This window comes from Dermacentor andersoni, chromosome 4 (assembly GCF_023375885.2).
Source record: "Dermacentor andersoni chromosome 4, qqDerAnde1_hic_scaffold, whole genome shotgun sequence".
Classification (NCBI taxonomy): Eukaryota; Metazoa; Arthropoda; class Arachnida; order Ixodida; family Ixodidae; genus Dermacentor; species Dermacentor andersoni.
In genome coordinates, this window is record NC_092817.1 from 14,758,020 (window position 1) to 14,773,293 (window position 15,274).

Below are 15,274 nucleotides of genomic sequence, written 5' to 3' on the forward strand. Positions count from 1 at the left end.
ATCAATGCATATTTTATTAAAGTTGATCATGATTGCATAAGGCTGGAGATTTCTTCTGTACTTCTCAGCTGAGGAAGTTATTTTGTTATAAAAGAAAGCCAAGCAGCATGGTGAAGCGGCCTTGAAGTTAGGGGCTATTGCCGAAGGTCGCGAACGAAGTTAGCAATCATACCTAAAAAACCACCCTTCTTTTTCTTGGTTTGTTTGTTTTTTCCTAATCATCCGTCTCACTTCATAGAGGTATATCTGAAGTGTTTTGAAACAGATACTGTACGGGGGGGGGGGGGGGGCAGAATAGAAGAAAGATAGCTGTCATCAGCGGGGCGAGAAAGTACCTCGCGATTGTGCAACATCGAAGACGAGCCAGGTATAATGGGACAACACTTACGCCCACTTCTACGCTTGCAGCTGTATGGACTCGTCTTCTACACTACTTCTGAAGAAAATGACAAGACGAAAGTACGTTTTCTCGAGCTCGTTCATCTCCTGCCGAGGCAGCACATGGGCTTCGATTACGAATCCCTTCCTTGGCGCGTCTAATAATTGCGTGCCCTGGTCCATATCAGCCGTTACGGCTAGTGGGTGGGCGGCCCGAATCCGAGCCGAACGCGCTCTCTTGGTCGCCTTTGCGTCAAAACAGGTCGCCGAGCACGGAGACTGATGGTGCTTCGCCTATGTAACAATGAGCATCGTCGTCTTCTATCGTCGCCGTCGAAGGCCGGCGGAGGGTTCGACGCTGCGGCGCTTCGAATGCGGCATTCTCTCTCTCTCTTTGCTCCCGCCCCTGGCTTCCTCCCCGCCGCCACCCGTTTCTCTCGCTGTCTTTGCCCTTGGCGTAGGTTTTTCTTCTTAACGCAGACAACGGAAAAACCTATAAGCGCGCGAAATAGATGTGAGAACGCGAGCTTCGGGATGGAGAGACGAGACCTAGGAGTATGTCTGGAAACGTCTCTCCGTGGCGCGGTTTGTGCAGCCCACCGTCGCCGACGCTCGGGTCGGAATCGCATTCTTCACGACGTCTCTCAATGGGGGCCCTCCGCTGTGCCGCCGCCGCTGTCTGCTGATGATCGCGTGCACTGTGAAGCTCGTGTCTCGCATGACACCATCCATCTCCCCCCGCCTAGCTGGCTGGCTCGATTGCGCTCCGGCGAGCATTCGGTCCCGTGTTTATATGCGCGGCTGCGCGCGCTTGTATTTGTGTCGCGCCGTTGCGAAGGTGGTTTGTGTGAACACGCGGGCGTGTGTGTGTGTGCACGCGTTCTCTCAGGCCCTGGTACTATTTTCTTTTCGTTTTACGTTAAGGTCTCAGCGTTGACAGGTAATGGAATGTCCTGGCAGCGAAAGATAGATGTACAGCATTCCTTTTCCGTGTTCCCTTTCTATTTATACTTAAAAAATACTACTACTACTACTACTACTACTACTACTACTACTACTACTACTACTACTACTACTACTACTACTACTACTACTACTACCATAACGTATTCGTTCATGTCAGTGGGAGTTTGCTACCAGGATATGGGTCCGTTGAGACTCGTATAACGGGCCGACGGAGTCGAAGAAAAGCTTTTACTTGAAGTCACGAACTGCACTTGATTTTCTTAATTTTCTCCTATCGAGTGGCCATCGCTTCCGGGCCACAATGATGCGATATGTGGGACAGGTTGTCTACGTTAACGCGATGTCGGTAGGCCAGACGCGAGCACCAAATCTGTGAAAAGAAGGGGACATTGCGAAGAAGAAGAAGAAGCAAGGAGGGTTGGTGAGACACGTTCTCCATTGATGGTATCTGAGTGTCTGTGGTCACGGAGTCTTGAAACCCGCCCTTTCCCTGGTGCACAGTACAAACAATTATAATGTTTCAGCCCAGTGTAACGAAAGAAAAACACCGCAGAGGCATCTGCGTCAGCAGGCGTTTGGTGTGTTGCGACACCACATACCCGAGCCCACGAGGGCTGGCCCCTCCCGCGTTTAACCGTGTGTGGCTTAGCCGTGTCCGGGGAAAATGGGACCTTGGGGATTTAGCCGATGCCGAGCGTTTGGACCTTTAAGGCCCATAGGTCGAGGCAACACACCCCTTTAGCCTCGGCTTCACGTAGACGGCACCCCTCGACTGACCCACCCGGGGGAAATCGGTAGTTACCTTTTCCTGTCCCTCTCTTCCTCCAACCTTCGTATTTCCCTCTCACCTTTAATATTTCCTGTGTTCTCCTCTCTTGTGCACTACTTTCGATTTTCTAGGCAGCGAGGGTTAACCCTGTGTGAGTAGCCTCCCTAGGTTATGTCATATTCTGTTATAGTGGTAACGTACAGCTGGCGATTGCAGGAGCTGTTTCACAGGTCCTGCAGCGTCCCCTTGTAGGGCTCCACGATCGGTGGCTGGCGTTACTGCCGAAAAATGCTCTCACTTATGATTGGATCCTTCCCACCACTACCTGATCGCTCCCTGAAAAGGGGGGGGGGGCGCACCGATGAAGTCTTCGAGTTTTTTTGTCGAAAAATAAAATCCTTCCCCCGTTTTCATGTCACTCACTCTAAGAAACCAGACAAACCAGGGCGAACAATCTCGCCATTCCTTATTTAAAAGTCTCTTACCGAAGTTTTTGGCACAGGTTATAAAGCATGCAGGATGGCAAGCGGTGATCTCCTCTTGGAACTCCGCAGCCAGAAACAATATCAAAAACTGTCCAATCTCGTGTCATTTGGGGATGTCCAAGTAACGATAACGCCTCCCCGTACTATGACTACTACCCGTGGCGTTGTCTCAGATGATAATCTGCTGGAGCTGACTGAAGCTGAACTCCTGGAGTGCTTCAGTGAGCAGAACGTCATCAACGTTAAACGAATTAGGATGAGGCGGGACAACAAGAAAATCCAGACCAAGCACCTGATACTTAATTTCGGCTCCACTATTCTGCCCGAATCCGTCGACGCCGGTTACATCAAGCTCCGTGTTAGGCCATACGTGCCAGATCCCCTCAGATGTTTCAAATGCCAGCGTTTCGTGCACAGTTCACAGAGCTGCCGAGGCCACCAAACTTGTGCGAGATGCAGAGCCCATGAATACACCTCTGAATCTTGCGAGAACTCTCTCCACTGTGTAAACTGTGATTGGGAGCACGCCGCGTACTCGCGGTCGTGCCCATCCTGGTAAAAAGAAAAGGAAATGGTAGCAATTAAAGTTAAGGCAAACATAAGTTTCAAGGAGGCACGCAGGCGGGTATCCTACCTGCCCAAGAACACGTTTGCCGTTGGCACGCGTCAGGGCGCAGCGACCCAACGGCGTCCGAAGGCTGTCCGGCCCACACGCAGTGAGCCGGCGGTGACGCCACCTGCCTCACCTCATTGATCAGCTTTCGGACCCCTACATACTCGTGGGTGATTTTAATGCCAACAACACGATGTGGGGAGACTCGCGATGCGACGCGAGAGGTCGATTCATTGAAAATTTTCTTCTGACCTCTAGTACCTGCCTCTTTAATAAAAAGGAGCCGACCTATTACAGCGGCCAACACAACACGTATTCAGGGATAGATCTAGCAACTGTCTCTTCTGCCTCACCTAGAATGGAACGTCACCAATAAACTTTTTGGAAGTGACCACTTTGCTGTAACTTCAAACCTGATAACTCTGCATGAGAACCCTCCGCATATTCCTCGATGGAAATTAGTATCGGCGAACTGGGAGCATTTTAAAAGAAACATGTTATCTACTACGAGATTTTATAGATGATTTTACTATAGATGATGCTGTTGCACATTTTACCGCTCTTATTATTCATGCAGCCGAAAAGTATATCCCACAAACGAACGGTGGTTCACTTACAATACGTGTTCCCTGGTGGAACGAAGACTGTGGAGAGGCGCGATAGAAGCAGAATAAGGCATGGGGCGTATTCCGTAGATCGTCAAATGCAGAAAATCTAATACAATTAAAAAAAATTAGATCACAGGGAACGTGGACACGGCGTCAGGCAAAGAGAGAAAGCTTGGTGAGGTTCCTCTCGGGTATAAATTCATACACACAGGAGGCGAAAGTATGGAATGATTTAAGAAAGCTACAAGCTTAAGAAGCTTGTAGCTTTCTTAAGCTAGAATGTAAGCTAGAGTGTAGCTAGACATAGAAAGATACAATCCATCCGTTGGCTCTAGTGAACGGCCAAGGTAATACCTTGCAAGACCAGGCAGACTTTCTTAAGGAGCACTTTGAGCATGTGTCGAGCTCAATCCATTATTTTTAATCCTTTCTTAAACATAAACAAATAGAAGAATGTAAGCCAGTCGTACGTAAATGCAGACAAGGAACTAAAGCAATGAATTTACTGAAAATTCTATCCCACACAACATGGGGTAGTGACAGGAAGTGTTTGATGAATCTTTACAAGAGCCTAATTCGATCACGATTGGACTATGCTGCCGTCGTATATAGCTCTGCCGCACCGAGCGCGCTAAAGATGCTGGATTCCGTCCACCATCTAGGTATACGCTTAGCCACTGGCGCTTTCAGAACAAGCCCTATTGGAAGCTTATATATAGAATCAAATAAGTGGTCACTCCGTCTGCAGAGAACATACATCAGCCTCACAAATTTTCTCAAAATACACTCTAACCATGAACTTCCAGGCTCTAATACCGTTAGCGATATGACGTGTGCTACACTTTTCCGCAATTGTTCCTTTGTAAGACAGCCTTTCGCGCTGCGTGTGAGGAAGCTTAGCAAATAAATGCATGTCCCATTCTTCGAACATCGGTTAATGCATCCGACCAAGCCGCTACGTCCTTCGGATCGGCAGGTGGTAAAATGTGACATATCCTTTCTAGAAGTTACAAAGCACGCTCCAGAGATCGAAATCCGAATGCGTTTCCTAGTACAAGCAGTACAAGCGCTCCTGCACAGACTTCTACACAGACGCATCGAAGTCACATGCCGGGGTGTCTTATGCAGCCGTCGGCCCACCCTTCTCAGGATCTGATGTACTGCATCCGGAAACAAGTATCTTTATGGCTGAAGCCTATACACTATTATAGGCTGTGAAATCGATACTCCAAAAAGCATATAGCATATATATATATATATATATATATATATATATATCTATGAGGCTGACCGTCCTCCGCGTCCTCCTGGAGTGTCGGGAAGCCGAATCTGAAAGAAAGAGACATTTTCCCCTAGCATAGTGGCAGTACATTCCTCTTCATCCTGTAATGTTTCTCGGTCCCTAACAGCTTTTTGATACTAATACAGTCCTAGGTTTCGTGAAAGATGTTTTCTTACATGTTATTAGCCCCATAAATTCGTAGCGCATCCTCTCTTAAGAGGATGCTGCTGGGATAGTAGTTTTGTATAGCACATGCCTCCAGCCCTTGTGTTTCAAGGGCTCTGGTGAGGCACAAGTGCTCTAGCCAATTTTTGAATCTGACATATTTTGTATATCGTATCATTTTTTTTCGCAGTACATTTTAATGCTAATAGTACACGTGATTAGCCATCGCCATAATTTTATTACGCGTAGATTGCAGAAGTCACATAGTGGGCTGTTGCCCGTTCCGATCAGAAAGAAGTACGCAGTTCAAAATGCTACTCCATGCCATAGACAAACTAGAAGGGTGTAGTCACGTTGTGGAAGGTCGGACGGAATAGCCCGACTGTAGAAATGCTGGGAATCGCCCAATTCAGGCGCATCATTCGAAATCTTGTATTTTCTGTCTCTCTCTCTTTTCTACTTCTTCCTACGTGTGTGATAGCGAAGTGGACAAAGTCTAGCTGACCTTTTTGCCATAATACACACCTCTCTACCGAGGGTGTAACGCTTGCTGTTGCGTTTGTTCTGGTCTGACTCCAAATACACGCAATACGTGTCACCCTTGTATCAAACTCTAAGTGTCTGTATTTCTTTCGCTCTCCTGTCCCAGGAGGTCCTCTGTGAGCGGCGGACGCAAAGCCCAGCTGCGTGAAGTGCGGCTTCCGGACCGGGGCACACCCGCCCTGCAGCTACTCACTTCCGAGGGCGTAACACTCGCCGTTGCTCCTCCGGCGAGCAACAAGTCTCCGACTGATACCAGGGGAGGCGCGTCTGCGTCAGACCGCGACAGCGTGGTCGACATGGTACCTCAGCTAAGCAAGCCCATCGACCGGAGGGCGCAGCAGCAGCAGGAAAAACTGCTCGACAGGGTGCCCGAGAAGCTGCTCGAATCCAGAGTGGCTAACAACAATAACAGCATCGTTAACAATAACAACAACAATAACAACAGCGCCAGCAACGGTGGTAGTCCCGCCGCTGTGGTGACGCAGCATGGCCGGAGAACCGACGCCATCACGGTGCTTTCCGGCCACAAAGAAGTGACTCCGGTGCATCTGGCGCTGCAGGCTAGGGGAAGACATCACGAAAGGAGTCACGACATAGACAACAGCCCGCAAGACAAGGTTCACGCTTCGCGGTCCAGCGATAGCCCGAGGTCACGGGAGAAGATGATTATACCAGATGAGAGGTTTTCGAGCTTAGAGGAAGGTAGCAGGTCGTCACAGCCTAACAGAAGAAGCCACGAGAAACTCTTCGACAGAGTCCACGAGAAGTGTCTTGACGTGCGGATCCAGGGGCCCCCTCGAGGCGGAGATTCGTCGGAAGGACCGATCGCGAGCGGCTCTCCGTTCGCGGCACCACCTCCGGCCGTGCCACCCCGAAGGAGCCCTTCATCCGATCCGAAGCCACCGCCTCGTCCGCCACCCAAGAGAAGCGCGGCGGCCGCGCCGGCAGCTTCGGACGAGAACGGCGTCGACGACGAAGCCGAGCTGCAGAGCATCACGGAGCGCATCGCTGGTCAAGTCAACCTGGCGCGGGCGGTGAGACGAGTCGAACTTTCCGTTCACCCAAGTCAAATCTTTCTGGAACTTTAAAAAATTTTTGTCAATGGAAACAAAAAAGAGGCTTAACCAGCCTAAACTTGTGATGGTTTCTGCAGTCCTGTCAGGTGTGGAAAAACTTTAAAGGAAAAAAGAAATAACAAAAAACAAGGAGGGAGAGAGGGCGAAATGTCTATGCGGCCACGCGTGCAAAGTGCGCGATGTGAGCTAGTTATACGACCTAGCTTAAGGACCCTTCTAAAGGCATAGGATCTCCCAATGTAATCCAAAATGTGCATGTCCGAAGGACATGATGAAAGTAAACGCGCTTGCAAATATGGATTCATAACTACATAGAAGGATTGTCCTTAGGGATAAAGTAATAACGGGAAATTCGTGCGTGCTGCGCAGTCTCAACGAATGCTCAACGAATAGTTTCAAAACACTATGTGTTATTTAATACATAACAAGTATGTCGCTGTCCTGTAGAAAACGTCCAGACATTTGCACAGCTTTCCGATGCGTTGCCTTCGATGTACAATGCTTGTTGCACTGTCGTTTATGTCGAGTGATCGAGCTTAGTTCGTTAACTTGCCGCTTTCTTGGTTCGGCTTAATATGTGCCCACTTTCTGCAATAATATAATAGGGACGCTTAGACCACAGAATTATCCTAACATGTCCGTTTGAGTTGCGTACTCTAAGAACCTGTTTGATCTTGAATTGATATGACTGGCCCTTTGTTAAAAACCTATGCTTTAAGGGTATTATTTTCTCATACTTAGGCTTCTCCATACCTATTTGTAATTTAATGAGCTTATCTTGCTTTATTGATGTCTCGCAGTTCTTATTTTAACATAACGCATGTTTTCGCGTTTGTACAAAGGACTTCCGCTAGGTTGCATTAGCCCTCCGTGTGACTAGGTAGGAAAATATTTATGGACACTGCCCATGAATACACGACTGCATATTGGCGTTGTTTGATTACTTGCCGAATGTTGACGTTCACTTACATTCTATGGTGAAAAGAGTGAATTGTGTACGATGGAGTTCACTCTGCGCATCCACAGATATTCTGAAACGCGTCCCATAATAGCTCATTCACACTTAACCCAACCACGAATATACGTCACTCATCTAGCCTGTACGGTTGACTTCACCTCAATATGTCTCTTGATGCAAAGAAATCGGCTTGCTAGGCGCAAATGAAAAAGTTCACGCGCGTGGATTATGAGTGGTTCCGAGTTAGGATTTGTTGGAGGAAGTATGCGTGTTGAAATGACGCGCAGACACACTTTGAGTAGTTGGTAAAACAGTGAAATAAACGTTTTTTGCTAGCGCCACTCTTTGAAAACAGTACAAACGAATAGAAAGATCACAAGTTGGCAAAGTATGGTGCTTTCAAAGGCATATAAGTGGTGCTAAAGGCTGAGACCTTCCTGTCTTCGATAACATACCATACTTAAAGCTACTTAGTGCTGAGCTAGTTAATGCACCACAAGACAGTGCTTAAAGATCACCAGGTGTGCGAAGGACAGAAATAGCACAATAAGGCTCGCGATGGCAGCATACCCTGACGTCGCAAGTTTCTTCTGCAGATTTGCGGCGACATTACCACATCCACGGCCAGGATGTCACTGCCATCACTGAAGTAAAGGCAGAAAGGTCGCGCAGTTTTGTTTAATATAGTGCGACTTTTCACGTAGCTATCTTTAATGCTACATCGCGCAGGAGCAAAAAGCAGATGAGACCGAGTGCAGACTGAAGGCTGCTACCCCAACCTAAAGAAAATAAAAGAAATAAAACAGAAAAAAATAGAAAAGTCATTATATGTGCCAATAATGTGAAAAACGAAACAGTAGGTACGATGCAAAAATTATACCGATGGCACAACAAAGCATGAAAACGTAAAAAAGATTACCTTCACCTTGCTCGCGTGCACGCGCTCTACTAATGAAACCTCAAGAAGCGCAATACATGGTTTCTGAAATCACTGCGAGCAACAACTACATTTTGTTGAAACGGCAACCACAACCGCGATCTCTCGTTCCACAAAAAGGGGGAAATCTCACTCAGTTCACCTCGTCGTGGGCATTATAAATGGGCAGGCGCAGCGCGTACTTGACGAGCCGCTGATCCTCGCAGGACGCACCTTGTCCGGAGTCCCTGCAGCCGCCCGCGCCCGTTCTCGCAAGGGTCGGAGCGGGCTCCGCTGACGGCAGCGCGGGCGCCAGCGCGTCGGCGGCTGGCCGGCCGGTGTCGTGGACGAGCCTGTGCTCGAGCCCCGAGCTGCCGCTGCCGTCGCCTCCCCCTCTGCCTCCGACGGCGCGAGACCTGTGCTCGCCACCCGCAGTGGACGACGACGAGCCCCTGCCGCCACCGCCGGACGACCTCGAGCACGTGGCGCAGCAGCAGCCGGGCTCTGTCGCCGTGAAGGAGTGCGACCCCGCGGACCCCAGGTGAGACTCCTTGTGCCCTAGAAGGAATTGTGGGACGAGAGGGAGAACGCAAGGAGAAGAAATGTGGGGAGGTCAACCAGACGAGCCTTCGGTTGGCTACCCTGTTACTTGTGGTAAAATAAATGAGCAATAAAATGAGAAAGAAAGAGAGAGAGAGTTAACAATTCGTGCACACAGAAGATGCACAGAAGGACTATAAACGGTCACTCAGGCCTGCACGCTTCAAGAACTGCAGTAGCGCACAAATAACTTTCTACGCCAGTGACGGTTGTCGCTAGGGTGCACGAATTTTTGTTTCAGAAAATGTTCTGGAGTTCAGTCAGCTTAGTGGCGGCCTGTGAAGAGGTGCGCTGACTTCGTATTGACGGCAACTGCACAACGCGTCTTCGATAGCCTCTTCAGATACGCAAGCATCGCGCATTGGTAAATCGGCCATTCCAATACAACAAGAATAAGCGTTCTCAAATGCTGCACCCAGCCGCCGGTGGTAGAGTAATGTTGCACCTCTGCGGGAAAGGCTAGTTGACACATGCAGACGTAAAATATGGATGCGACGTGTAGGCGGCACACAAGAACACGCTGGAGAACTCCAGAAAACTTGTGTCGTTGTGAAGAATAGCGTCAGTGCCTAAAACATGACTGGCGTAATCGTCCGCTGTCGTCTCGGAAGTTCCAACGCAGAATTCTCGTGCGTAGAGCGGAACTGACTGCGACGGGCGAAACCGCTTTGGAGGAAAATTATATGGTCGTACTGGACTGTTTAACTATTTATTGTAATACCTATAAATAGCTGCGTGGCAGATGCCCCACGAGCGTGTCCATTCCTCCCGGAAGCGTCTGGTTTGTTCTCTGTGTCAGCATCTATTATAGCAGGGCAGGTATTCTGTAGGAGTCCACCTAGTGGACATGTCCATTTCGTCTGCTGCTGAAGTGCTGATTGGTTGTGGCGCCTCGCTGCCGCGTATGCGCAGCGCTGTCCAGCCAATCAGAACTTCAGCAGCCGACGAAATGGATATGTCCACTAGGTGGACTCCTACAGAATACCTCCCCAGGATCCGATGTTTCTTTTGCACACGCCCTACGGCGGCATTAGTGGGGCCGCTCGTGGTTGCCAGATGCCGGAAGCGAAACCGGATCTCGCTAAAGCGAAACTGCGTGCTCCCGCACCGCCGATGCAGCCAGGGCGCGAGCGCTTGGCCCTCGCGGCATCAAATCACTCTGTGTGTATAGGTGAGCTATTCGCGTCGTTATTCGGTGCCGCTCGGTTGTATCCAATTCTTTCGGTGAACAAAGAAAACGATCTTTTCCGTCTGAACGCAATTTTAGAAGCATCCGATCCGCCACACGAGTTGTCGCTCGAACAACCGAATGCAACAGATTCCTCAACATGTTTCCACTGTCGCAGCAACCACTTTACCGCCGCGTCGCGCGCCATACTAGCATTCGCATCTCTCCACGTTTCTCCAGTTCTAAACGGGTTACACTTACACAGTTACGTGTGCGATCGGACCGTACGGCTTGTCGTACAAGCAGCCGCATCCAAGAGGTTTCCAACGGACTGGCCTTGTCGGTTCGGTTCCCACGGCCAGCAATTGCAAAGTCTTCTTAACTCTGTCCTGGGGCTCTTGTATATGGACAAGACGGGACACCTGACTCTGTAACACATTACTGAAAGCTACGATAACAGTTAACGTTATGAAAAACGGTAAAGCGCTAATTTGGTTGAATTTGAATGAAGAAAACTCGTATTATCCGCCGTTTTCTTTCCATGTCGAAGTGCAGCAGATTGTGTCAACATTCTCGCGAGGTACTTCCCAAACGAAAACAGTATCGTGACAGCGAAAAAAGTGTGAGAAAATTCCAAAGAGAACGGATGACTGGACCTCATCGGGCATCGACGTTGGAAATAGATTGACTGGCCTACTCACGCGTGCTTTCAAATAAAGCGACAGTTTGGTCGAGTTGGTTTTCGTGTCTGCCATGACACGCTGCCTTTGTGCGAAATAACATGACACTAACAAGTAGTGCTTTGACAGAGGTAATGACAGCTTGGCTAATTAGTATTGATTCATATGAACTGTGCAACAAAACGGGGACTAACAAAAAACAGACAGTAGCACTTCTGTCGTCTGTTCCTTCTTAGTCGCAGTTTTGTTGCGCCATTATTATTAAGTGGTCATTTGGCGCTTGTCACGGTTGTTTACGCCTTCGCCTTAAGTTTTTTCAGCCCACTGTACGTCTAATTTCCTACTAGCTGGGTCATGGTTTTTCGAGTTGTCTCCTTGATCACACTTTTATTTTCAGTGGATGTACATTATTCTTTGTCCAGAACCGGCATCCCTTTCCCCTGTCTTTACCATGTCATGCAGCATGCTACGATGGTAGCCCAAGAATATTTTCTCTTATGCAAAGCAGCTATTTCCCATAAAAAAAGAAAAAGAAAAGAAAGTAAAGGAAAGGAAATCCGCCGTGCCCTCGTTTACTTTTAACAGTGTTACCTCTTATAGCGCTTTATATCAGTAATGTAAGCGCAGGAAGCTTCTAGGTGTCTTCGTCTTCTGTGGCGTCGAAGGAGGGCCCATTATGTCTTCATTTTTCGTGTGTATTTGTTTTCTCGAGCACCGAAGCATTTCCAAAGCAGGCAGACGCAATTTCTCCTGCTATTCGCCTATCCACCTCCACTCAGACACGACCTGTTCATCAAGTCACCCACGCTTTTCCAGGCGAGCTTTTCGTTAGCCAGCAGGGCAGGGAACTTACTTACCTGTTTGTTATGTTTTCTTCCCTCTTTCTTTTTTTTGGTCACCCTGCAGCCGGACTTTATTCCGAACGCCTGTCCGGTAAGCTTGTTGGGATTCAATTTTCTTTTGTTTTCCTTCGCACGCGACTCTCCCAGTTAAATTGAGTTTCCGCGCTAATGGAGACTGCCGCTGTACGGCTGGCGCGTGCATATATAATGGTACCGGCAGGCACAGAGCCGTGCGCAAAGTTGTGAGCGTGTGCGTGAGCCTGTCCCCACACCAGCTGCAGCGTGTCTCCAAAGCCTGTCGCCAATTGAGTTTTGCGCCGCGCTGCGGGGTGCGCGGCGGCAACGGCTCTCGGACGAATTTAAACATTTATGGCGCGACAATCTGTACGACACGCGGCTGCTGGAGCTGGTCCCGCCTGTGACACGCTTTTTGTGGCAGCCTTCAACAGACGAGGGGAAATTTTACCTGCGCCAAAGAAGCGAGCGCAGTTCGTTTTCACTCGTTTCCCTGTTATTTTCATTTCTCGCTCTGGCAAATGCGCCCTTGCCTTTGGCAGGCGGGAACCTAAAACGCATTCGAGCACCATCGAAAACACCGTAATCTTCCACAAGATTGATGAGCACTTTTTCTGCCTTTGTTCGAGGCTTCCGTTGCCGGCTTCTCTCTTGTAGTTGCACCCGTAAAAGGTTCAGCGAGGGAAGAAATGACCGTACCTGATTTGCCACCGAAAGGATATAGTGTGAGGATATAGAGATCACAGACATCATCCAAATCAAGGCCATTACAAGACGAAGACGCTCCACACTGTATTGGCCTTAAAAGAACTCTTTCAAGAGGGAGTATCCGATAAGCTGTGCAGTTTAGGGCCGGTTGTTTAGATCCTACTGATTCTGTTTACTTATGTTGAAGCGAATGTCGTATTGAATAAACAGATTTTGAAGGATTTTCTTCACGATCTCCATCGAGAAAGCTTTCTTAGTCTCTCTGTCACCTGCGCACTTTGTTTTCTTTTCCTTTGAAATTCACCTTTCTGTCACTCTAGTGCATCGCCGGTTACTTCTTCTGCGCGCACTGCAAACCCCGTCAAGTTGCAGTCATTACACAAATTTTATCAATTTTTTTGTTATGAACTCGATCATGTGGTCTTATTTGCGTTACCTGTGCATCGCCTTGTTTTCCACGCTATCGTTACACGTGCACTATTTCTTCCCGTTGCTTATTACATGCGGTATATAGTTTAGGATCTTTTCATAGCAGAGTGAAAATATATTGTCAAACCTTGCATCAGTGCTTGAACACTTGGCACGTATGGCTGAGAACCAACCTCTGTTGACGTGTGGCAAGGCATCCTGCAATTAAGCTGATTGTCGCTTTTTTGCTCTCTCCTTCTGATCGAGGTGGTCAAATAACGCTGGGAACTAAACTGCATTGCCTGCGCTTTGTGTGGATTTGGTGACGGGATTTGGTTATCATTTTTTGACATGTCACAACGGTCTTGATTAGCGCGTATTACGAACACCATCGCCATTTCGACGTTGTAAATCTTATCATACTTATCACCAAGTTCTATTTCCGGACTATACTAGCAGCCTGGCAAAGAACTCCTTGCTCTATGCATCTGAATGCTGTCTCTGTGGTAACATTCAAGGGTGCCTTGCGGACACAGGGCCTCACGTAAATTTATCGAATAGCTCTAAATGAAGGAGCGGCGTTGTTTCCTGCAGGAAGCGCAGTCGTTCTTCATTTCACAACTAGGCGGCCCGTCCACCGTTAAGGCGAGACATAGGGGATAAAGAAAAAGGCATGCCTGCTAAAACACATCTTCCAGAGGTGTGCACCTATATACGGTTATATACGTTCGTTCTGCTTCCGCTCGCCGCGAAGGATATTCTGCGCACTCGCGGCACCCACGCGCGGGCGCTTCTTTTCTCCTTTCGCGTTGTTTGACTCGAAGCGCGCCCGTGTACGCCAACGCGCGACGCTTCCTCGCACAAGAGAGCGTGCACAGTTAGTGTACCTGCAATCGCGTAAGTACTTACAAGAGCGGGGATTGTAATTACGCGAGTACCGGCAGCGTCCGCGCACGCTCCAGCGCTTCGCACACCGGGCGTCTGGAAATTGATAAAGGACCCACCAGTTCTCCCGTTCTTCACGCCTCTGAAGAAAAACGAGCCGGTGCCTCCGCTGGCGCCGTCTGGGGACCGGTGGGAAAAGTGCGCTCGAGATAGCGCCGGCCCGGCTTCGGATAATGGAAATGGTGCGACGCGCACATTATTCGCTCCAGACCCAGGGGGGACCCCAGTTTGCCATTGTGTTGTGTTTTGCGCGCGCGCTCGCGCTACGCGGATACATTCTTCTTCCTTGTGGTTCTGTCTTAGACCAGTTCTTCTGAGATGTCTATTTTTAGCAGAACGGAGAAGCGCTTCTTAGGAACATGAACTCGGGTCGATATGGGTGCATTTGTGTGCCCGTGTTTGCCTGGAGGCTTTTATGTGCTTTACCAAGCCCTTTGAGATCGGTGATTCTCTTGTATAAAAGCTGCACCGCTCCTGGTTCTTGTGTTTAGCGCAGCAGAACGTGGTGCACTGGTTTATTTCTTGACCAGCGCTACAATTTGGACGTAAAACAGCAAGGATCGAGAGGGCTGTAGTAACGCTGACTCTCGGGCGAATCGATTTATTGAAGTGAAACTGCGTTAGACAACAGGACGTCCTCAAGAGAGAGCGCAGGACTTTGGTGGAAGACCCGTGTATGAAAGAAACGTTTAATGTCTTTCGCGCCGCTTCTATTTCTGAAGCGCCATAGTCTTCGCTATGTTGGTTTCGGTTCGTTTCTTGCAGCGCGTTCGCTCCCGCCGCAGCCTGTTCTCTCGTTCCCTTACTGACTGGCACTTGGTAGATTACGGACCTTCGTCTTTCTTTTTTTCTTTTTTTGTTATGGTTAGTACACTTCGTTCTGGGAGCGCAAGCTCCGGCCAAGTATGCCTTCTCGTGTTGCTTCGCTTCCAGTGTATCTTGCATTTCTGCGAATCTTTCCGACTGATGAAGCGCAGGATCCTCGGAGCGGGCTTTTCAGGCTCTGTTCTTCTGCAAACTGCTTTTATTTCCGCCACTGTTTCATTCCTGATTGTGATTTCGCAGGACGACATTTATCTTAAACAGGGCAGTTTGGCTTTGTGCACGTTTAGCCACATAGCGGGTCAAATGAATACTGTGACCGTCCTA

General features: G+C 48.9%; 1 protein-coding gene across 4 annotated transcripts in view; it reads left to right on the forward strand.

Moving 5' to 3' along the window:
- The window catches only part of LOC126535956 (uncharacterized), a 638,450-nt gene that overhangs the window by 550,570 nt on the left and 72,606 nt on the right, over positions 1–15,274 (forward strand). For all 4 annotated transcript variants that reach the window (XM_050182825.3, XM_072287749.1, XM_050182828.3 and 1 more), the window contains 2 exons: positions 5,916–6,843; positions 8,987–9,300. In XM_050182825.3, coding sequence (XP_050038782.2) covers positions 5,916–6,843; positions 8,987–9,300 — 1,242 coding nt within the window. The remainder of the gene's footprint in view (positions 1–5,915; positions 6,844–8,986; positions 9,301–15,274) is intronic.